At 40.8% G+C, this 25,585-nt stretch overlaps 1 protein-coding gene across 2 annotated transcripts; it reads right to left on the bottom strand.

Annotated features, from left to right (window-relative positions):
• Positions 1-25,342, bottom strand: SDR42E1 (short chain dehydrogenase/reductase family 42E, member 1). 2 transcript variants are annotated; one of them, XM_036346897.1, is made up of 3 exons: positions 25,263-25,342; positions 9,765-9,858; positions 1-3,032 (listed from the first exon to the last, which is right to left on the bottom strand). In XM_036346897.1, exons 2-3 carry the CDS (start codon positions 9,830-9,832, stop codon positions 1,922-1,924), a joined length of 1,179 nt encoding a protein of 392 aa, XP_036202790.1. In that variant the 5' UTR covers positions 9,833-9,858; positions 25,263-25,342; the 3' UTR covers positions 1-1,921. The 2 variants fall into 2 exon arrangements, with proteins under 2 accessions (XP_036202790.1, XP_036202788.1); XM_036346895.1 differs by lacking the exon at positions 25,263-25,342 and adding an exon at positions 14,687-14,834.
• Between the last annotated feature and the right edge of the window lie 243 nt (positions 25,343-25,585).

Here is a 25,585-nt window from a genome sequence, read left to right as displayed (position 1 = left end):
TGAATTTCATTTAGATTTATTGAGTGTGGGAACAAAAACAAAAACATTTTAAAAACAAGCGAAACCCCACTATGCTCCATATAGTTGGCTTGAGAAAACTGAGAAGTATCTATCAATCTTTTGAAAGACTTCATTAAAAACATGCTTTGAAAGTCTGTGATACCTCTCAATGGCAATGAACAAATGTTTTACTGTACTTATCTGGTCTATCAGTGACCTTCTCATATGGATACACCATGTCATTACCAGACTGTAAGACTATGAAGGGCAGAGGAACCTGCTTCATAGCACCTAGAGTGTTAGATATTCTGTAGGTGCTCATGCAAGTTACCCCGGGACTAAAAAGCAAAAGCATCTTATAAGACTCCAAAAATATTTCACCAAAAACAACCATTACTACCACACTTATGTTACAATTTATATACTAAAAGTATTTTCACCACATCTTATTTTATGTTCACAACAAACCCTATGAGGTGGGCAGGTGGGTTTACAGAAAGATGGTTATAAACTTGATTATAAATGATCATACATCATTCCCATTTCCCAAGTGAGGGAACTAAGGCATAAGAGGCTTCAGTTACTTGGTTAAGACCACATAAAATATTTATAATTGCAGGCCTTCTGGTATGAGGTTGGACACTTTATCTAAAACATCCAGGAACTGTTTATCTAGCATCCTCCTTCTACAAATACTCTCAGGACAACTCTAACATTATTTTCCACAGCAATCTATAATGTTTTATAATATTTTAATACTGTCCTTTCTGTAGCTGGAACTATGGAATAAGTAAGATGCTCTGTCTTCTTTCCACTGTGGTTCCTATGCGATGGTGCAACTTGAGTGTCTTCCAAGGCAGTCCTCATGGGTGGCTAGACAATGCCACCATTGTTCAAAACATTCCTCATTGGAAATTGCCTTCAGAGAATCAGAATTCTTCCCAGTAAGAAAACCAATCTATTAGTTTACAGTTGTGCTTTGTTTTTAATTTTAAATGGCATCATTAGCTTGCTCATCTTCCTTAATCATTGGATTTTTAGCTGTTTCCTAAACTTCAACCTGTTCTCAGAGACTAAAAGATCGTAAACAGTGAGTATGTTCAAACACATTTGTTACAGACTCTGAGGGCATTCCAGAAAGATTAGTAGCAACAACACCTTTTCAACAGAATACCTGAGTAAGAAAACCCTCATAAGGAATGTATAGCAACAATATTAAAAATAATGGCTTAACTTTGTTGAGTGGAACTTTACATCCTGTGTCTAATTTAATCCTTAAAAGAATCTTATGAGGTAAGATAAAAGTCTATTAGTTTAAACATCAAATATTAGCACATGGTCACACAGCTGTAACGTGCTTATATCACAACAGGCAGAGACTAATTCCCAAAACATATGCTATGAATAGCTAATGACTCCCCTACAACACCCACCATCTCCCCAGAGCATTGGTCTGTAGGGATCTGGCCCAACTTGGTGTTTTTCATACATCTTAAGCCTGTTAGCAGTTTGTCATTCCTGTATCAGCATGTGTTTTAGTCCCTTTTAAGTAGAATCAGAGTGTATGGAATGAAAATAAGTACATTTTTGGCTTCTGACAAATTCAGGTAAGGCATTTCTAATCTAACTAAGTTTAGCTCCATGGCTCCAAAATGACTACTACTGCTTCTATCTAAAGAGGTAGGACACACACACACACACAAACAATTTTCAAATTTATCTGCTTCTTTTTTCTCCCATCAGGATTAGTACAAGGAGATAAGAAATTAAAACTTAATCTAATCATCTATCCTTAAGTAGCAATTTGAAGAGCCAAAATTTGGCACTAGTATCTATACTGATCCATCTATATTTAAGAAGTCCTCCTTCTTTGTGAAACCATCTCAGCAAGTTGGTCAGCTCCTTATTTTTAACTCACCCTTCACAGTGACAAACCCACAAAGGACAGCCCTGTAGAAACCGCTACAACCAAGAGTAAGACCAACAGCCCAACCCAAATAAGACACTCAGAGTCATGACCCCCAGGACTTCTGCCATGACCACGGGCTTTAAACCATTCTACTATTTCCTGGAGGTCAAATGGCTGAGGCTCATAACCTAGCTCCTTCTTGGCCTTCTCTAGGCTAAAGTAATGTGTGATGCCAGTTTTATTAACTTCTGTGCGGGTGAGGAAGGGCTGGAAGTTGTAGAGTTGACCCAAAACAAAGTAGGCCATCTCTGATAGGAAAGCAAAACAGTAGATGAGGTTCAAGGGTAGGCGAATGGATGGGAATGAGTAGCCCAGGCCCTCAACCAAAGGCCGGAAGAACTCAAAGTTGTTTACGGGTACGCCATCTGAGATGAAGTAGGGCTTCCCAGAGGCAATGTAGCCCTTGTTAGCTTTCAGGGCCTCTGAGGCCAGAATGTGAGCCTGCACCAAGTTATCCACGTGGACAAATTCAACCAGGCTCTTGGGATCCCCGTACACAAACTTGAACAGACCCCTCTCGATATAGCTCACTATTCTAGGAAGGTGCCTTTGTTCTCCAGGCCCATAGATGCCAGCTGGCCTCAGAGCACAAGTTCTTAAGACACCATTGCTTTTATCCAGGGGTGTACCATTGGCTTCTAGCACTTTCTTCTCTGCAATAGATTTGGTCCGAGAGTAGTGATCAGGATGGAGATGAAGAGGTACGTAAGGGAGAGATTCATCTCCATTTTTGATAACTTGACCTCCAAACACAACATTGAAAGTGCTAGTGTAAACTAATCTTGGCACCCCTCTCCTCCAGCAAGCCTGGAGGATGTTGTCTGTGCCCCCCACATTGACTTCTTCGATCAGCTTTCGATTTAGCTGTTCCCGCCCTGACATACCATAAGAGGCAATATGGAACACACAAGTTATGTCCACATCCTGGAAGGCTTTCTCTACATCAGAGAGGTGGCGGATGTCTCCGCGTATAAACTTGATTCCTTCTGGAATGGTATGAGCAGGGCTGCTGATATCTAACAGAATCACATGGACTCCCTTCTGGTTCAGAGCACAGCCCAGGCTGAAATAACAAAGAGTAAAAATTAGATCAAATCACTTATTAAGCTATGCCTAGGAAAAGTGTGTAAAATAATTTACCAAGACTTCTTGACTCAACCTGAATCCCAAACCTTACATGTTCACTGGGGCAAGTCTTACACAAATATTAAAAAATTGAGAATACTCACATCTACTTAAATGATAATGAGTTGGTGGCATCTACATGCTACGTCCCTGCCCCCCACCCCTCCATGTTCTAGGACCTACCATCCATTCTTGGGAATATTTATAAATGAAAACTGAAAGAACTGCTATTATTAAAATTTTTTTAAATTTATTTTTAGAGAGAGAGGGAGAATGGAAAGAGAGATAGAAACATTGATGAGAGAAAAACATTGATCAGCTGCCTCCTGTGTGCCCCCTACTGGGGATCAAGCCTGAAACCCAGGTATGTGCCCTGACCAACAATGGAGCCAGCCACCTTTTGGTGCATGAGTTGACACTCAACCACTGAGAAATACCAGCCAGGCAAGAATTGCCATTATTTAAAATTGTTTCGTGATGTGAATATCTTCCTTCCACAATTTAATGGCTTTATAAAGAATTTTTCTTGACAAAATGGACAATATATGGATGACAGTGGTTAGAGGATTCCAAACTGACAGCAGAGTAAGTGGAAGCTACATTGACACTCTCCCAGGACCAAACTGAAAAATACAGAAAAATACTAGTAAAATACAGAAAAAACACCCTGAAAAACCAACTGAAGACTAGCTGGACAGAACCTTATAACCAAGGACAGAGAGTGGAGACCTCATAGAGACTGGTAGGAAGTGCAGAGGCATGAAAGAACTAGACTAGTTCCCACAGACAGCAGTTGAAGTTCTGAGGGTGGGGGTGGGGGGGGAGGATTATCTCAGCTGTGGGGAGATTCCCACTGAAAACTCTGGGGTCTAAACCCCAAGCTGGGCTCCCCAGCCCAGAGCCCTAGAACTGAGAAAGGTGCCCACATAACATCTGGCTGTGAAAAGTAGCTGGTTGCTATCTGCCACAGAGAGATGGCTGGAAATGCAGGCACCTCTTAAAGGGCCAATGCACAAAATATCATATGCAGCCACTCACCTTGGGCTCTGGCAGAGTGGATTGGAGCTGTGTGAGCAGAAGCCAGGAATGGGGGCTCTGGGGTTGGAGCTTGGAGGGCAGCCACCCTGGTTTCCTGTGCTGAGTCATTCCCTCACGCTGTGGAGGACATCTTTCTCCAGTGGAACTTTGCTGTCCAGGAGGTTTTCACCTGGGGGGAAGGAATTTACCCCACCCTATTGGAAGACCTCTCACCCCACGTTGTGGTCAATAGCCTGAGGCTAATCAAGACTGAGGGTCAATGGGATTGCAGGCAGAGGTGGGTCTCTGGAGGCTTTGAGTATTTGCCTGACCTAATCCCAGGCCAAGGGATATGAAAAGCAGACTCTGATGCACATCTTGGTCCTTTCCAAAGGGACCCAGCCCCAGCAGAGAGAGCCACCAGCTGTGGATTACTGACACCTCCAAACAGGGTATTCAGGGCCAGTCACAAACAGCATCTGACATTGTCCTGCACTAGAGATTAAGAGTCATAGCAAATCTATCTAATACACAGACACAAACCCAAACAGGAAGCCCAAATGGGGAGACAAAAGAACAAGCCCCAAATGAAAGAACGAGAGAATTCTCCAGAAGAAGAGCTAAATGAAATGGAGATAAGAAATTTCTCAGACATAGAGTTAAGAATAATAATGGCAAAGATGCTCAAGAGCATGAGAAAAGATATAGTTAGTATGAAGAATGACACAGCACTAACAAAGAACACAGTGGAAGGAATACACAGCAGAGTAGGGGAAGCCATGGATTAGGTCAGTGAATTAGAAGACTGGGTAGAAAAAAATCACTCAACCAGAGAACCAAAAAGAAAAAAACAGTAGGACGGCTTAAGGGAGCTGTGGGACAACATGAAATGTAACAATATTCACATAATAGGTATGCCAGAAAGGGAAGAAAGGGAGCAAGGGATAGAGAAGGTGTTTGAAGAAATAATGGTAGAAAACTTCCCTAACCTGTGAAGCAAAAAGTCACACAAGTTCAGGAGGCACAGAGAGTCCCAAACAATAAGACCCCAAAGAGGCCCAGGCCCAAACAAATCATAATTAAAATGCCAAAAATTAAAGACAAAGAGAGAATCTTAAAGACAGCAAGAGAAAAGCAATTTGTTGCCTAAAAGGAGCTCCCATAAGGCTGTCAAATGATTTCTCAACAGAATTCTACAGGTCAGAAGGGAATGGCATGAAGTATTCAAGGTAATGAAAAGCAAGGATCTTAAACCAAGATTACTATATCCCACAAGGCTATTATTCAAAATAGATGGTGAAATAAAGAGCTTCCCAGATTAAAAAAAAAAGGCTAAAGGACTTTATTACCATTAAACCAGCACTGCAAGAAATGCTAAAGGGACTACTGTAATGAGAAGAAGAAATAGAGAGACAGAGAAACATAGGCATAAAAAATTAAAATGGCAATAAATAAGTACCTATCAATAATAATCTTAAATGAAAAGGATTAAATGCTCCAATCAAAAGACATAGGGTAGCTGAATGAATACAACAACATGACCCAATTATGTGCTGTCTACAAGAGACTCACCTCAGAACAAAAGACTCATACAAGATGAAAGTGAAGGGATGAAAAAAAATTTTTCATACAAATGGAAATAAAAAAAAAAAAAGCTGGGGTGGCAATACTCATAGACTTCAAAATGAAGGCCATCACAAGAGACAGTAAAGGTCACTACATAATACTAAAGGGATCAATCCAACAAGTGGATATAACCCTGGTAAACATATATGCACCCAATATAGGAGCACCTAAATATATAAAAGAACTTCCAGAGGACTTTAAAGGAGAGATCGACAGGAATACAGTCATTGTAGGGGACTTTGACACTTCACTCGCTGACTTAACTGGATAGATCCTGCAGACAAAAAATTAACAAGGAAACATATATTCTAAATGGCACACTGGATCAGATGAGTTTAATTGACATTTAGAGAACATTTCACCCCAAATATGCATAATATACATTCTTCTCAAGTGTACATGGAACATTCTCAAAGACAGACCACATGTTAGGACACAAAACAAGTTTCTACAAGTTCAAGAAGATTGAAATCATATCAAGCATCTCCTCAGATCACAATGGAATGAAATTAGAAATCAAATATAGTAAAAACACTCAAAAACATTCAAACACATGGAAGCTAAATAGCATGTTATTAAACAATGAATGTGTTACCAATGAGATCAAGAAAGAAATAAAAAACTTACCAAAAACAAATCAAAATGAACACACAACAACCCAAAATCTATCAGACACAATGAAAGCAGTCCTGAGAGGGAAGTTCATAGCACTACCAGCCTCAAAAATAAGAAAAGTTAATAATAAACTATTTAACCCTTCAATTTAAAGAATTAGAAAGAAAACAACAAGATGATAATAACAAAAATTAGAGCAGAAATAAATGACATAGAGACCAAAGAAATAATACAAGAGATCAATGAAACCAAGAGCTGGTTTTTTGAAAAGATAAACAAAATTGATGAACTGTTAGCCAGACTCATCAAGAAACAAAGAGAGAGGATCCAAGTAAATAAAATCAGAAACAGAAATGGGTAATTAACAACTGACACTACAGAAATGCAAAGGATTTTAAAAAATGCTATGAACCACTATATGCCAACAAGCTGGACAATGTGAATAAAATTGACAAATTCCTAGAAAAATGCAGTCTTCAAAAACTGAATCAGAAAGAATCAGAAAACCTGAATAGGCCAATAACAACTGATGAAATAGAAGCAATCATCAAAAAACTCCCAGCAAACAAAAGCCTGGGTCCTGACGGGTTCACAGAGAGTTTTACCAAACATCCAAAGCAGAACTAGCACCTATACTCCTAAACTATTTCAAAAAATCCAAGAACACTTCCAAGCTCTTTTTATGAGTCCAGCATTATCCTAATTCCAAAACCAGATAAATACACTACAAAGAAAGAGAATTACAAATATCCTTGATGAACACAGATGCTAAAATCCTCAACAAAATTCTAGCAAATCAGATCCAGTAATTTATTAAAAAGATCATACACCATGACCAAGTGGGATTTATTTCAGGGATGCAAAGCTGGCACAATATTTGCAAATCAATAAACGTAATACATCACATAAACAAACTGAAAGACAAAAATCACATGATCATATCAACAGACACAGAAAAAGCATTCAACTAAATTCAACACTCATTTTTGATAAAAACTCTTAGCAAAGTGGGAATAGAGGTATCATACCTCAACATAATAAAGGCCATATATGACAAACCTACAACCAATATCATACTCAATGGGCAAAAACTAAAACCATTTCCCCTAAGAAGAGGAAAAGACGTGGATGTCCGCTTTCCCTATCTTATTCAACATAGTAATGGATGTCCTAGCCACAGTGATCAGACAAGAAGAAGAAATAAAAGGCATCCAAATTCAAGAGGAGGAAGTAAAACTCTCATTATTAGAAGATGACATGATACTGCACATAGAAAAAAATAAAGACTCCACCAAAACATTACTAGATTTAATAAATGAATTTGGCAATGTAGCAGGATACAAAATCAACACCCCAAAATCAACGGCATTTTAATACACCAATAATGAATTCTCAGAAAAAGAAACTAAACAAACAATCCCATTTACCACCGCAACAAAAAAAATTAAGATACGTAGAAACAAACTTGTACTCAGAAAACTATAAGACATTAAAAAAAGAGATAGAGGAAAATATAAACAATGGAAGAATATACTGTGTTCATGGACTGGTAGAATTAACATCACTAAAATGTCCATACTACTCAAAGTAATTTACAGATTCAATGCAATCCCTATTAAACTACCAAGAGCACATTTCACAGATCTAGAACAAATACTCCAAAACTGTATATGAAACCAAAAAAGACCGAAATAGCCATAGCAATCTTGAGAAAAGAACAAAGTTGGAGGGATCATATTACCAGATATCAATTTATACTACAAAGCCACTGTAATCTAAATAGCCTAGTACTGGCACAAAAACAGGCATATAGATCAATGGAACAGAACAGAGAACCCAGAAATTGACCCAAGCCATTACACTCAATATTTTAGAAAGGAGGCAAGAGCATACAATGGAGTCAAGACAATCTCTTCAATAAATGGTGTTGGGAAAATTAAACAGATATACGCAAAAAAAAAAAAAAATGACAACCAACTTACACCATACACAAAAATAAACTCAAAATGGATAAAAGACTTAAATGTAAGTCATGAAACCATAAAAATCTTAGAAAAAACCATAGGCAGCACAATCTCAGACATCTCTCATTTCAATATGTTTATAGATATATCTCCAATGGCAAAGGAAACTAAGGAGAAAATAAACAAATGGAACTACATGAATATAAAAAGCTTCTGAACAGCAAAAGAAACCATCAATAAAACAAAAAGGGAAGGGAGCCCACTGCATGGGAGAACATATCTGGAAATGATATATCTAATAAAGAGTTAATATTCAAAATACATAAGAAACTCATACAACTTAAAAGGAAGACAAACAATTCAATTAAAAAATGGGCAAAGGACCTAAATAGACACTTCTCCAAAGCAGACATACAGATGGCCAAGAGACATATGAAAATATGCTCAAAGTTACTGATCATCAGAGAGATGCAAATTAAAATGACAGCTATCATCTCACACCTGTCAGAGTGGCTACCATCAACAAATCAACAAAGGACAATGCTGGCGAGAATGTGGACAAAAGGGCACCCTAGTACACTATTGGTGGGGATGCAGACTGGTACAACCATTATGGAAAACAGTATGGAGTTTCCTCAAATTAAATATGAAACTTCCATTTGACCCAGTGATCCCACTTCCAGGAATATGTCCTAGGAGACCTGAAACACCAATCAGAAAGAATGTATGCATCCCTATGTTCATAGCAGTACAATTACAATAGCTAAGATCTGGAAACAGCCCAAGCACCCATCAGTACATGAGTGCTTAAAAAAGTTGTGGTACATTTACACCATGGAATAATACTATGCAGCAGTGAAAAAGAAGGATCTCTTACCCTTTGAGACAGCATCAAGGAACCTAGAGAATATTGTGCTAAATGAAATCAGTCAGAGAAAGACAAGTATCACATCACCTCACTCATATGTAGAATCTAATGAACAAAATAAACTGATGAACAAAATAGATCCAGAGACATAGAAGCATGGAACAGAGTGTGGCATTTCAGAGGGAAGGCAGAGGTGGGTGGGTGGGTGGGAAGGGATCAACCAAGGAACTTGTATGCATATATGCATAACCCATGGACACAGACAATAGGGTGGTGAAGGCCTGGGGCGGGAGCCACGGGTGGGCCAAAATGGGTCAATGGGGGGGAAAGGGGTACATATGTAATACTTTCAGCAATAAGGATTTAATTAAAAAAATAAAAGAACTTTTCTTAGCATGGAATATACCTGTAGCTCTCAATTTTAGTATCTGAGCAGTGGGCAAAATAGTTCATTCCTGGCTTAACACTATACAAACAAGTAAAAGTATATACTGTATTAATGTCAGAGTTGAAAGCTATACTTTTTTATCAGCAACCACCAGTAAAATAATTCATAGACATATTTTACAGATGCACTGACCGGAAACCAAAATAGCCACCTCCTCCTGTAATGAGGACAGTTTCCTTCGGAGATTTTGGGGAGTCCATATGTGGCAGTCAAAAGAAAACTGGACCTATGAGAAAGAAGTATGCAACACTGTTACTGATCCAAATGCAAATATGATTATCCTTAATTTGGGGCTAACAAAAACAAAAACAAAAAGGCAGTATGCTCGAGAAAGAAAAGCTAAGGCCTACGTCAGTGATGACGAACCTTTTGAGCTCGGCGTGTCAGCATTTTGAAAAACCCTAACTTAATTCTGGTGCCGTGTCACATATAGACATTTTTTGATATTTGCAACCATAGTAAAACAAAGATTTATATTTCTGATATTTATTTTATATATTTAAATGCCATTTAACAAAGAAAAATCAACCAAAAAAATGAGTTCGTGTGTCACCTCTGACACGCGTGTCATAGGTTCGCCATCACTGGCCTAGGTTCTAGTCATGGCTGTGTGAAGTTAGCCAACTCCTCCTCCCTTCACTTCTTGGGCTTCAAATTTCTTCCTATGTAATATAAGGACAGAAATATCTTCTCTGTCTGCCTGACAAGGTCAATGTGAAGGTTCAATAACAATTACCTGGGAGTGCTTTGGAAACCGCAAACACTCTTCCAAATGTAAGGCATTATTCTTAATCATTGGAAAAAATTAGAGCCTTTTTGGAAAGAACTCATTCAAATTTGGCAGGGAGAATCATTTTCTTCCATGTACTAGAAAAAGCAAGAAAAGAACTCTAGCCCTAGCCACTATGCTCAGTAGTTAGAGTGTCTGCCTGCAGACTGAAGTGTCTTGGATTCAATTCTGGTCAAGGGCACATAATTTAGTTTCAGGCTCAGTCCCAGGTCCCAGCTGGGGCACATGCATGAGGCAACCAATTAATATGTCTCTCTCACATCAATGTTTCTTTCTCTCTATCTCTCCCCCTCCCTTCCATTCTCTCCAAAAAATTAATGGAAAAAATATCCTCAGGTGAGGATTAAAACAAAACAAAACCCCACACACACAAAAGCACAGAACTCTAAAGTCAATTTCTAATATCTTTTATTTAAAACTAGAGGCCCAGTGCATGAATTTGTGCATGGGTGGGGTCCCTCGGCCTGGCCAGGGATGAGGGCTGATTGGGGCCTGTCTCACTCAGTCCCGATCAGGCCGATCAGAGGCCAGGAGTTTGGCCAGCTGTGGGAGGTTGGCTATGGGAGCGCACTGATCACTAGGGGGCAGCTCCTGCATTGAGCATCTCCCCCTGGTGGTCAGTGCACGTCATAGAAACCGGTTAACCGGTCGTTCGGTTGACCAGTTTTAAAGGTTGCTTAGGCTTTTATATAGAGAGATAGCATACTTGGCCCCAGCTGGCTGGCTCAGTGGATAGAGCATTGGCCTGCGGAATGAAGGGTACTAAGTCAATTCTGGTCGAGGGCACGTACTATGGTTGCAGGCTTCTCCCCAGCCCAGGCCCTGGTTGGGGCGCATGCAGGAGGCAACTAATCAATGTGTTTCTCTCACATTGATATTTCTCTCTGTCTTTTTCTCTCTCTTCCACTCTCTCTAAAAAAATTAATAGAAAAATATCCTCTGGTGAGGCTTAAAAAATAAAATAAAATAAAATAAAATAAAATAAAATAAAATAAAATAAAATAAAATAAATAAAATAAATAAATAAATAAATAAATAAATAAATAAATAAATAAATAAAATAAAATAAAAATACATAAATAAAAAAAATGAAATAGCATAGTTGGAGAGAACCAAGATGTTGGTGTAGGAACATGCCGCCTCCCACAACCACATCAAAATTACAACTAAAATACAGAAGAACCATCATTTAGAACCACCCAAAAGCTGGCTGAATGGAAGTCCTACCACTAGAGAAGTAAAGAAGAAAGGACACTGAGACTGGTAGGAGGGGCAGAGTTGCGAAACAGGCTGGTTGGACACCCACATTGGCTGTTTTTTTCATCAGGAGGAAGATCGTCTCTGCGGAGACTGCCTGTGAAGAGCAAGGGGTCCCAGTCTCACACCAGACCTTGAGCCCATGGTTCCACAGCTAGGAAGAGAAGTTCCCATAACTACAAGCTGTAAACACCAGTGGGGATTATAGCTGAGTAACACAGAGGCTGCTAGAGACCCAGGTGTTTCTTCTAAAGAACCGGAGCATGAACTTACTCGGACTCCGTTCCTCTGAGCTCCTATGCTGGGAAGCTTTGAGGGACCCAGACACATATGGGGAGGACCTAGATTGTCTGGCATGGGGCAGGAACTCATGTACAGCTTTCTCACAGATGCAGGGGTCATTGTTCCTGTGCTGGGACCTCCCCTGCCACAGAGTTAACTGACAGGGGCCATATCTGAGTCTCCATCAGAGTGGCTCACACTGTTTGTTCCACCCTGGTGATTCCCTGAGACCCTGCCCCACCCAAGCTGTTTGTAGCAGCTTTTCCATATGAATGGCCTATCCTGGCTCAGACTTTAGACTTCCTAAAATCTCTCAAACAAGCTGCAACTGATGTCAGCATGCACCAAACCTATCAATAAAAGGCCCAAAACCCGGCACTAGCACCAGCCTGCCCTGCTTCACAGCTGGGCCTCACCTGGGCACTTCCTAGCCCAATAGAAATAGCATCCTTCTTCAGATTTCTCTGTAGCTTTAGCAAGGTGACCTCAGGCAGTGGCTGATTTTGCACCTCCCTAGAGACCAAAAAGAGCCAGTGCACCTGGTGGACAGCTTCAGACCATAGCAGATTACAACTGTACACATCCAAAGCTACACACTCAAGGGGCAGACTCAATGAGCACCAAAGCCCCACTGAAGCAAGGTCTACTCTATAGGGGTTTTTCCTGCACAGCAGCTCTCCCACTATAGTCACAACTGGTCCTCACAGCCAATTTGCCTGGAGGTCAATTCCTTCAAGTGACAGCAACAACAATCAAGGCTCAATTATAAGACTGTGCACACAGCCCACTTATGGGTGCACCTAGAGTGCCCAGCTCAGATGACTGGGGAGGTTGAGACACATCAATTGGTTGCCACTGAGTCCTACAGGACACCTACTACATAAGGCCACTCTACCAATTCCATGAGACATAGCTCTACTTAATACATAGAAACAAAGCATAGGGAAGTAGCCAAAATGCGGAGACAAAGAAATATGTCACAAGTGAAAGAAATGGAAGCAAGCAAACTACTAGATACAGAGTTCAAACCATGGTTATAAGGTTACTCAAGGATCTATATAAGAGCATCAAGGGATTTAGTGAGACTTTCAAGTATCTTAGTAAGAATGCCAAAGACATGGAAAAGGACCAGTCAGAAATTAAACACACTAACTGAAATAAAGAATAATTTACAAGGTTGCAACAATAAAGTAGAGGATTCTGAGAATCAAATCAATGATTTGGAATATGAGGAAGCAAAAAACACCCAATCAGAAGAGCAGAAAGAAAAAAGAATAAAAAAATATGAAGAGCCCTTGCCAGTTTGGCTCAGTGAATAGAGCGTCAGCCTGAAGATCAAAAGGTTCCAGGTTTGATTCCAGTCAAGGGCACATACCTTGGTTGCAGGCTCCTCCAGTGCCCTGGTCAGGGTGCATGCAGGAGGCAACCAATTGATGTGTTTCTCTCACATCGATGTTTCTCTCTGTCTTTCTCTTTCTTCAACTCTCTCTAAATGATCAATGGAAAAATATCCTTGAGTGAGGATTAACAAAACAAACAAAAAATTTTTAAAAAAATGAAGATAGTGTAAGGAGCCTCTGGGACAACTTCAAGTGTACCAACATTAGCATTATGGGGGTGCCAGAAATTAGAAGAGAGAGAGAGCAAGAAATTGAAAACCTATTTGAAGAAGTAATGACAGAAAAGTTCCCCTATCTGGTGAAAGAAATAGACTTACAAATCCAGGAAGCACAGAGAGTCCCACACAAGAAGAACCCAAAGAGGCCCACACTAAGATATATCATAATTAAAATGCCAAAGGTTAAAGACAAAGAGATGATCTTAAAAACAGCAAGAGAAAAGCAGTTTTTTACCTACAAGGGAGTGCCCATACGACTGTCAGCTGATTTCTCAACAGAAACTTTGCAGGCCAGAAGGGAGTGGCAAGAAATATTCAAAATGATGAATAGCAATATTCAAAGTGATGAATATAACCAAGATTACTCTACTCAGCAAAACTATCATTTAGAATTGAGGTGAGAAAAAGAGCTTCACAGACAAGAAAAAGCTCAAGGAGTTCATCACCACCAAACCAGTATTACATGAAATGTTGAATAAAGAATCAGAGGCATATAAACATGGAACAGACTGAGGAATCTCAGAAGGAAGCAGGGAAGAGGGGTGGGAAGAGATTAACCAAAGATGTTACCTATGGACACAGACAATAGGGTGGTGGAGGCCTGGGATGGGGCAGGATGGGAATCAGCTGGATGGGTGTGGGGGAGTAATAGGGGGGCAAGGGGGATAGCTATAATACTCTTGACAATGACAATAAAGATTAAAATAAATAAATAAACAAAATAGCACACTTGCAGCATGGTTAAATATTAGTATTTTATTAACACTATATATATATATATTTTTTAAATAAGGGGTAAAAATTTCCTTCATATAACAAAACACATTCCCCACCCCAGAAGATCTATAAGTACTGCATGTGCTCAAGGCCTATTGGGGTCTTACTTCTCCCTCCCTTGTCATCTATGCCAAAATAATAATAATTATTATATAGGTTATAGCTTATTAAAATATCTATAATATTTTCTCAAGACTCCTAGGCCCCATTCTGACAAGAACAAGACAACATGGAAAAAGTGGATGATTTAACTCTTCCCACTTAAGAAGCGATGGAACAGGCAGGAGACATGAAGGATCTCAGATGCAATGGGAATACACACATACTCACTCAAGTAATTAGAAATACTGTTGTAACTGGAACCCAAGTTTGGCTGCCTGCTGCTACAAAAACCAAACTTGTTAGACAGATGCTGGTGAAAAAAGGAAAGAGGTTTCATTCCAGTGCCGGTCACCTGAGGAAATGGAGGACTATTGTCACAAAGCCCATCTCAACCTCTCAGTGCAGGCAGAGGTTTTTATAAGGAGAGGGAAAGCAGAACAAATAGATCAAAGGGAGGGGTTTGAAAAATTCTCTACGTGCAGCCCAGCAGTCTATTCAGATAGGATCTTGAAACTGGTCAAGTGACACTCTGATATGATTCATAGTTTGTGTCATCCTGGTTTTATGTCAAGGTCAGTAAATGTCCTGAAATTGGAATGACTCAAGGTCAGAGTCTGTATCTTCTGAAGTTAGTTCCTAGAATTCCTTTTTTGTTGTTGTTAATCCTCACCAGAGGATATTTTTTTCTATTGATTTTTAGAAAGAGAGTCAGAGAGAGAGAAACATGGATGTGAGAGAGACACATCAACTGGTTGCCTCCCGCACATGTCCCAAACAGGGCCAGGGATGGAACCTGCAACAGAGGTACGTGCCTTTGACCTGAATCGAACCTGCAACCCTTCAGTCCGAGGGCTGATGCTCTAACCACCAAGCAAAACTGGCTAGGGCAGTTCCTAAGATTCTTACACACAAACATGCTGTTTATCTACAAACTATGTATTAGAGTCAGCATTTACAGAAATCATGTCAAAATAATGGTGGGGTGGGTTATAATATCCCACTGTTACACTCAGAGATGTGATTAGGCAAACAACTAAGAACCTTACTACTTGGACAAGTTTATCCCTTTGAGCCTGTTGTTACATTTAAAAAGTGGAGCTGATAATAAGCTCACAGGTTTATAAAGACGGAATGGGATAGCCCACAAAAAATGCCCAGCAAAATTCCTGGCATGAAATGGGTGCTCCATGATGTAATTTCTCGAATTTCCTTTTCTTTAAGCTCTAGAGTCTGGGGATTCAATTATTCTATTACACTCCCACATACCATGATTAAGTCTCTCAAAAGCATAGGTTCTTCTGAATAAGTGTACTGAAAGGATCAGATTGCCAGGAAAGCTAATCAAACCATTCATGCAGAACTCAGTTATTATGACAGCAGAAGACAAGTTTCAGCAAGTGACTGTTCAATGGCTGGAGGGTATGCAGAAGAGAAGAATGAGAAATATTAGAAAAACTGAGCAAAATGGTGTGGAGGATGGCTGATAGATTCCAAAGGTTTGATTAAGCAATTGCCACAGTTGTGCTTACAAGAAAAGTCATGAAAAAAATGGATGTGCTGGCATTCCTTAAATCTACTTAACAGTGAACTTAGGATTCTATTTTTTTTCTCAATGCAAAACACTCTCTTTTTGATTTGGAGTAACCATAAAACTAAACATAGTCAATTTTTGTATATAACATAACCACATGGCTTTGTTACAGATGCTGTTTCAAAACACAGTACACAGACCTTTCAATCCAGACTTCTTACCTTCACTGCATGACCTCTCCCACTTCACCTCACAATCTTCTGCCATTAGTACTTTATCCTCCAACAACCTGGACTTTCTTTCCTTTCCGTAAAGATACCAAGTCCATCTGTGCCTTGAGGCCCATTTTCTGTTTCACCTCAGTGTTACTGTCACGGCCTGGCTGCATCTTTCTCAATATTTAGGTCTGTTCAAATGTTATGCACTTAACTCAGAGAAGCTTCTCTGGTTACCCCATCTAAAATAGCCTCTCTTACCATAAATGCTGTTTGTTTTCTTCATGGCACATTTCACTATCTAAAATAATTTACTTGTTTTTTGTTAATCCTCACCCGAGGATATCTTTTCCATTGATGTTTAGAGAGTGAAAGCAAGGGAGTGTGAGGGAGAGAAGGAGGGAGGGGAGGGGAGGGGAGGGGAGAGAGAAAGAAAAAGAGAAAGAGAAAGAACAACTGGTTGCCTCCTGCATAGGCTGGACTGATCAGGGACCCAATGTGCAACCCAGGTATATGCCCTTGACCTAAACCGATGACCCTTCAATGCCCAGGCCAATGCTCCAACCACTGAAATAATCCATCCAGGGCTTGTTTGTATTTTTAATTATTGATCTCCTTCCAATGGAATATAAGTTCCATAAGAACACAGACCATTGGACTTTTTCTCTAGTGTGTCCACACCAGAATGTAGAACATGGTAAATGTTCAACAAATACTTGTTGAGTTTGTGGATGATTATGAACCGTGAAAAACATCCAATTTAGAAAAACAGACCTTGGAGGAATCAAAATGGGAGTGTAGGTAAACGCAGTACTTGGCACCTCCCACAACCACATCAAAATTACAACTAAAATACAGAACAACCATCATTCAAAACAACCTGAAAGCTGGTTGAATGGAAGTCCTACCACTACAGAAGTAAAGAAGAAAGCACATTGAGAATGGTAGGAAGGGCAGAGGCACAGAATGGGCTGATCTGGCACCCATGTGGGCCGTTTTTTTTAATCAGGAGGAAGATTGTCTCTGTGGAGGCTGCCGTGAAAAGCAAGGTGTCCCAGACCCACACCTGACCTCCCCCAACCCAATTCAGGGTCCCAGAGTTGGGAAGAGAAGTCACTGTAACTTCAGGCTGTAAAAACCAGTGGGGATCATGGCTAAGGGATACAGAGGCTGTCAGAGACCCAGGTGTCCCTCTTAAAGGGCTGGGCATGAACTTACTTGGACTCGCTTCCACTGAGTTCCAGTACCAGGAGGCATTGGGGGATCCAGACACATATGGGGAGGAACTGGTTTGCCTGGCATCGGGGCAGGAATACTTGGGCAGCTTTCTACTAGACAGAGGTACTCTCAGGGGTCATTGTTCCTATGCCGAGACCTCCCTTGTCCCAGGGCTGAATGGCAACCATATCTGAGTCCCCAGCAAACTGGAGCACACTGTTTTCTCTGCCCTGGTAATTCCCAAAGACCCCCCTCATCCAATTTGTAGCCCCACCCAATCTGTTTACAGCAGCTTTTCCATATGAATGGCCTGTCCTGGCTCAGGCTTCAGACTTTGCTAAAATCTCTCAAGCAAGCTGCAGCATGCCCCAAATCTATCAATAAAAGGCCCAAGACCAGGCACCAGCACCAGTGTGCCTCCCTTCACAGATGGGCCTCACCTTGGCACTTCCAAACCCAAGACAAATAGGAGTAATTTGCATATCTCTCTGTCACTCCTGCCAGGTGGCCCCAGGCAGTGGCTGAATTTGCACCTTCCTGGAGACCCAAGAGCCAGTGCACCTGGTGGATAGTTGTAATCATATCAGACTACAACTGTACACATCCACAAGTGAAACACTCAAGGGGCAGACTCAGTGAGCACCAGAGCCCTACTGACACAAGTCCTGCCCCATAGGGTTTTTCCTGCACAGCAGCTCTCCCACTGTAGTCACAGCTGGTCCTCACAGCCAATTTTCCTGGAGAACAATTCTTCCCAGTGACACCAACAATAATCAAGCCTCAATTACAATAAGACTGTGCACACAGCCCACAAAGGGACACACCTAGAGTGCCCAGCTCAGATGACTGGTGAGATTGAGCCACTAAGCCCTATAGGACACCTACTACACAAGCCCAAACTACCAATTCCAGAAGACACAGCAGCTCTACCCAATATATGGACACAAACACAGGGAATCAGCCAAAATGCAGAGACAAAAAAGCATGTCACAAATGAAAGAAATGGAAGAAATCAAACTAATGGATACAGAGTTCAAAATCATGGCTATAAGATTACTCAAGGATCTTCATGAGAGCTTTAAGAGACTTAGTGAGACTTTCAAGTATCTTAGTGAGAATGCCAGGACATGGTAAAGGACCAGTCAGAAATTAAGCATACACTAACTGAAATAAAGACTAATTTACAGGGATTCAACAGTAGAGGAATCCCAGAATCAAATCAACAATTTGAAATATGAAGAAGCAAAAAACATCCAATCAGAAGAGCAGGAAAAAAAAGAATCCAAAAATATGAAGATAGTGTAAGGAGCCTCTGGGACAACTTTAAGCACACCAACATTTGCATTATGGGGTGCCAGAAGAAGAGAGAGTACAAGAAACTGAAAACCTATTTGAAGAAATAATGATAGGAATCTTTCCCTACCTGGTGAAAGAAACAGACTTACAACTCCAGGAAGCACAGAGAGTCCCACACAAGAGGAATTCTATTAGGACCATGCCAAGACACATCATTATTAAAATGCCAAGGGTTAAAAACAAAGAGAGAATCTTAAAAGCAGCAAGAGAAAAGCAGTTAGTTACCTACAAGGGAGTGCCCATATGACTGTTAGCTGATTTCTCAACAGAAACTTTGCAGGCCAGAAGGAAGTGGCAAGAAATATTCAAAGTGATGAATAGTAAGGACCTGCAACCAAGATTACTCTACCCAGCAAAGCTATCATTTAGAATTGAAGGTCAGAAAAAGAGCTGCGCAGACTAGAAAAAGCTCAAGGAGTTCATCACCACCAAACCAGTATTACATGAAATGTTAAAGAGTATTCTTTAAAAAGAGAAAGAAGAAAAAGAAAAAAATATAAACAACAAAATGGCAAAGATACATATCTATCAATAATTGAATCTGAAAAAAATAAATGAATACGAAATTGAATGAACAGCATAAACTAGTGAATAAGTAGAATCAGAGGTAATGGCAATAGAGTGATGATTCTCAGAGGGAAGGGGGCTGAAGGAGTGGGAAAAGATTAAATAAAGATCTTATACGCATATATGCATTACCTATAGACAGGGACAATAGGGTGCCAAGGCCTGAGGTGGGGCAGGGGCAGGAACTTGGTGGAGGGGGACAGTGGGGGGGAAAAAAGAGGGGCATCTGTAATACTCTCAACAATAAAAGATTTAAAAATAAAAAAGTAAAAAAAAAAAATAAAAACATTAAAAGAAAAGAAAAACATCCAATTTAGTAAAATTATAATAGGCATAAATTATGCAGGGCCCTGCAGTGTCTGAGAGTCATTGTTATGTAATGCTAATTAACGCTGCCATTTTAATTTAATTTATCTCCCATAAAGCTCTGGAATGAAAACAACATAAAACTAAATGAGAAAAATTTCCTGAATCCTGAAACTTACATGAAGTAGAGAGGCTTTTGCAAATATCTAAAGTACACGTCATAAAGGAGAAAAGATTACTGTGATAATGTTGGTATAAATGAGGTGCTGTGGGAGCACTGAGGTGGGGTGAGAAGAGAAATTCTGAAGGACAGATCAGAAAGACTTCATCAAAGAATGAGCCTTAGAGTTAAACTAGGACAATGGGAAGACTTAGGCAGGCTGAGCTGAGGCAGAGGGTTACTACAGGTTGAAGGAGCATTGTAAATGAAGGGAAGAGTAATAGGAAAGGCTGATATTGGACAACTAATATGGCAAATCTGGTATGCAAACTAAAGCCAAAGCGTGTAGCAATGGGTTAGTGCTGAAGGCAGCCTGGGGTTACCTTGAAAACATCTTTGAGTCGGCCCCTTGGGGGGAGTTTGAATTGAATTTTGTAGACAATAGAAAGCCTTTGTAGGTTTATAGAACTGACATGCTAACTTGGTTCTTGCGAAAGATCACGATTTTCCTGCAGAAGGGAGAGCCTGGAAATAGGCAAGAGTCTAGGTAAGGAGTGATGAGGATTGGGGCTAGAGCAAGCATGTCAAACTTGCAGCCTGCAGTCGCATATGGCCCACAATGAATATTTTTATGGCCCAGCCAATATAATGTAAGAAACATTTTAATAAAAACTTCATAACTTAATTTTTACAATACCCTGTTATACATAATCCTATGTAATAAAAACCTAATATGCAAAACGACTGAAAGGCAGAATGATTGGTAGAACAACCAGTCACTATGATGTGCACTGACCACCAAGGGGCAGATGCTCAATACAAGAGCTGCCTGCAGCCCACAGGCCCCAGGCCAGCCAATTGCTCTGCTGGTTGCCCCGTAGAGGGAGGCGACCAATGGTAGCAGCAGGGGGTGGGGCTGGCTGGCAAGCGGGCCACCCCCCAACCACCCCTCAATCGCCCTGCCCAGGTGATTGGGGGGAGGGGCCAGCTGGCTAGTGGCAGCAGGGGGCGGGGTCAGTGAGCAAGCAGCGCTAGGCTGGCCAAGGCAGGTGCCAACAGGGCCACCCCAATCGCCCCGCCGGTCGCCCCACAGATTGGCCTGATCGCTGGCCAAGCCTAGGGACCCTACTCATGCACGAATTTCGTGCATCGGGCCTCTAGTCTATATACATATAAAAGCCTAAGCAATTGAATGACCGGTTGCTATGACACGCACTGACACCAGGGGGCAGATGCTCAACATCACTAGAGCTGCCCCCCGGTGGTCAGTGTACTCCCATAGCAGGAGCACTGCTCAGCTGACCCTTGGGTGCCAGACACCAGGCTCATGACTGGGGAGCACAGCTGCGGTGGCATGAGCCTCTCCTGCTTCTGCGGCAGCACTACTGGGTGGCGGCAGCAGGTGCAGTGGGGCCAGGATGAGCGGGAGTGGCGCAGCGCCCAGCCGGGCTTGGGCTCCTCCCTGGCCACCTGCCACTTCACACACTACTACATCCCTCATGGGATGTCAGACTGCTGGTTTCGGCCCAATCCTGGTAGTCCAACCTCCCCCAAGGGGTCCCAGATTTTGAGAAAGCGCAGGCCAGGCTGAGGGGCCCCACTGGTGCATGAATTCATGCACTGGGCCTCTAGTTATTAATAATGAATTACAACGTTCACTAATGGCTGATTACTATAATGGTGTTGCATTCATTTCCCTTACACGCCTTACACACAGGCACACCATTTCTCTCCAATAATACTAGCAGCAAATACTTCAGCAGTCTATTGCCATGTCATAGTCTTGGACTGATTTGTTTGGTGTGTGCAACAGGAAATACTTTGCTTTCGGAGAACAAGAAAAATAGGTTTATTTACATTATGCTTATTAATTTGTGCTGTTATTCAGTGCCTGGTATGTTAATGTTCAAGAAAAAATATTAATTTTTATTAAAATGTTCTATTATGTTAACGATTACTCATTTAACTCTTTTTATTTAGCATGTCTCTATCAAAATAAATATACGTTTCTTTGAAAATTGAAGCTTTTGTTTTTCTGTGGCCCACATAAACTTAAACCTTATTTGGCAAGTGTTAGCCTTTGAGTTTGGCATGCTTGGGCTAGAGCAGGGGTGGGCAAACTTTTTGACTCGAGGGCCACAATGGGTTCTTAAACTGGACCAGAGGGCCGGAACAAAAGCATGGATAGAGTGTTTGTGTGAACTAATATAAATTCAAAGTAAACATCATTACATAAAAGGGTACGGTCTTTTTTTTTCAATCGTTTTATTCATTTCAAACTGGCCAGATCCGGCCCGCGGGCCGTAGTTTGGCCACGGCTGGGCTAGAAGGTTATTGTGAGGACAAATGTGTGTGTTCAGCTGAACTCAAGATGAGGGCTGGAAAGCAACTGACTGAGGCGGCAGCAGGCAGTGCCCAGGTGAAGTCTGAGGAAGGTGTGACAACCTTCGCATTTAATTAGGTCTTTGTAAATCTAAGAAAAAGCACACACAGGTTTTTAGAAATGCCATCTGGTTAATTGAGTTTTGATGAAAAGGATGCCAGATAACAAGGTTTAAGATATTCTTAATCTCTCCACAGGAATTCCACTGTAAGGGATTCCAAAAATGGACAAAGCCCCAAAGAGTCTAATTAAAAAAAACTCCAACAGGAATTCTTCTTAATCTCTAATTATTCTTTGTTTTTTTAAAACTGCGCATTCCAGTCCAGTCACAAGACCACAGTGGGTTGACCATGGCTCATGTGCACATTAATCATGCTGGGGATGTACAAGTTCAAGTTATTAATGCTTCAGAGTACCTGCCAGATCTATTCAGGCTACTCCTCATTACCTCCCAACTACTCCCAGCTTGATCTAAGGCAAGAACCTGTATAACTAACCTGATCAGGAGGGTCAGAAGAGAAAGGTGGCAATGAGTAGGGAAAAATAAATGCTTTAGCAGGACAAATGACAATGAAAAGAAGCCTATCCACCAGGTCAGTAAAACCTTTCTAGATTTTTAGATTACCAGCGTTAATGGTGCACCCCGGAGCCACTTTCTCCCTTGCTGGCTCCCTACATCAGTAAGCACAGCAAAACGTCAGCAAACACATTTTGCAGAAAGCCACAAGTAATTCCCATAAACACTAAACCAAAAGGGGTAAAAAGAGTATACACGGTTTTTCTTCAATTAGCTGTCTGATTTTTATATACTTTGTGGTTTCTGTTGCATTAATTCATTTCCATCTAATTCCCTAGGGGCTGGGCACTCATTGGCTTTGATAATCACAATTGCTTTAAGGCTCTTCCAGAACGTGGCTGGGTTCAGTAATTGCTTTCCTCTGGGTGTCGGGGGAGGGTCACATCTGACCTGAGCAGTCCTTTCCGCAGATACAAGTTAAAGTTAAATACATGATCAAGAAAAAGGAATCTTAATTACAAAGAGGAAAAAAAGAAATTTAAAGCCTGCCTGACCTCCTGATAATATGAAGATAGAATGTGGGTAATAAAGTTGACATCTCGCAGGGAAGTTAGGAGAAGAAACTCATAAAAATGACTAGGAGTGCTTTAGATTTACGAAGACCTAATTAAATGCTAAGGATCAGTAATAAGAACCTTAGATTATACACACAGTTCCTTCATTCCTTGAGTTCAAGATGCTGTTACTAACCCTCTGGTATTATGATGCAATATACAAATCTAGGTGCCACTAGAGTATGAAACAGAGAGAACTGAAGACTGCTTTCTTAAAAATAAAAATGTACTGAATTTATTTGAAGGAAGATAAAAATATCTTCAGGTAGTTTAACCCTATGATGATGTTTTATTTTTAAAATATTTTATTTCTTTATTTTAGAGAGAAAAGGAGAGGGAGAGAGCGATTTGTTATTCTACTTATTTATGCATTCATTGGTTGTTTCTGATGTGACCTGACATGGGATCAAACCCACAATCTTGGCATGCCGGGACGATGTGCTTGCCAACTGAACTATCTGGCCAGGGCTGATGATGTGTTTTAAATGATTGTCTATGTACTGATTAGAGGCAAAAGGTAACTGTTCTTACTGTATTGAGAACACAAAAATACACTGAGGCTAGAGGGCTTAGAAATGGTGCTGTTCAAATTCCATGCATGAACTGAAAATTATGTGTTTGATAAAAAGAAGTCGAAGCACTAAAGAAGAAGAAGTAGTTAGAGACAATAAGGAGAGTAACCCTGATGCAGGTAAAAGGGATTTGAGGTGTAAAACAAAAAAGGCCAAACACATTTGAGAGGAAATTAAATAAGGACACAACATTAAGTGGAAAGTCGATATACTCATAAAAATAGGAGTATTTGCACACACTGTTTTGAATATAACTGAAGGTGGGAAGGCAGCTGTCTAATTCTTATCAGTTTAGGTGTATCAAACCTCCTTGTCAAGCCATCCGCTCAAACTCCTTTTACTCAAATATTTGTTGCACAAGATTCTTGCAATTCTTCACAATGCTTATGACAAAAGTAATTACATAATTTTATAATTGGTATTTCCCATCTGATTCCCAAATTCCATGTGGGCACAGGCCATTTCTCCAGAAATATCTGCAGGGACAAGGAATTTCTGGCCGATCACAGACCCAATAAATCCAAATGGAACGAGTGCTCTGCAATCCTTTCAAATGCCCCTTTCTGCTATATCTGCAAAGAGTACTACACTTGTACTTCCCTCTCTAGTTCAGCATGGCTGGATTACCTGGATTACATATCCAAGTAATACCCGCTGCCATTTATTAAGCACTTACTGTGTGCCAGGCATTGTATTAGGCCCTTTCTAGGAATTATTTCTCCTGATGATGAGTACTAATTTGCTAATTCCAAATTAACTGACTTGAGTCCTGTGGGGGCTTTCACAGCTGACATACTCTGCAACCTCATAGGGGCCCCTCCATTTCCTGGAGGGGGAAGGACGAGGTGCCCCATCCCCTCCCATGAGACAGAGGTAATGGGGATGCAGGTTGAAAATTAGAAAACCTAGGTTCTAGACTTGGCTCTCCCACCAATTCCCTGTGTGACTCTAGGCGATCACTGAATCTCTCTGATCCTGTTTCCACTTTGCTGAAATGAAATTAACAACAACCATAGCTACAGTTCTTAGTTTTTGTGGGATAGAGGCTTTAAAGTTTGGCTTTAAAGATTTACCACTGAGGCCCTAGACAGTTTGGCTCAGTGAATAGAGCGTCAGCCTGCAGACTGAAGGGTCCTGAATTTGATTCCAGCCAAGGGCACATACCTCAGTAGCAGGCTTGATCCACAGCCCTGGTCAGAGTGCATGTGGGAGGCAATCAATCGATGTGTCTCTCTCACATCGATGTTTCTTCTCTACCCCTCCCTTCCACTCTAAAAATCAATAGAAAAATGTCCTAGGCTGAGGATTAACACACACACACACACACACACACACACACACACACACACACACACACAGATTTACCATTGAAGCCTCAGGAACAGTCTTCTGAAGTAGTATTTAGTATTATCTTCAGCTTTTCAGATGAGGATACAGGCTTGAAGGTTAAGAAACTTGCCCATACATATATCTGAAGTAAATGAAATCACTATCTTAAAAAGATATCGATATGCCCACATTCACTGCGTTATTCACAATGGTCAAGACATGGAAACAACCTAAGTGTCCCTAAGTGTCTATCAACAGATGAATGGATAAACAAAAACGCTCAATGGAATACTATTCAGCCACAAAAAGGAAATCCTCCCATTGTGAGAACACAAACAGAACTGTATGGCATTATGTTA

Source organism: Myotis myotis, unplaced genomic scaffold, assembly GCF_014108235.1.
Source record: "Myotis myotis isolate mMyoMyo1 unplaced genomic scaffold, mMyoMyo1.p scaffold_m19_p_19, whole genome shotgun sequence".
NCBI classification, from domain to species: domain Eukaryota; kingdom Metazoa; phylum Chordata; class Mammalia; order Chiroptera; family Vespertilionidae; genus Myotis; species Myotis myotis.
The sequence above is the reverse complement of the archived record's forward strand: the minus strand, read 5'-3'. Positions and strand labels throughout refer to the sequence as shown.

Bases quoted from the DNA above. Each gene is read 5' to 3' on its own strand.
- SDR42E1 (XM_036346897.1), bottom strand. From the start codon at position 9,832: ATGGACTCCCCAAAATCTCCGAAGGAAACTGTCCTCATTACAGGAGGA. The intron at 3,033-9,764 runs GTCAGTGCATCT...TTGTTATTTCAG, and splicing joins GGTGGCTATTTTGGTTTCCG to CCTGGGCTGTGCTCTGAACC.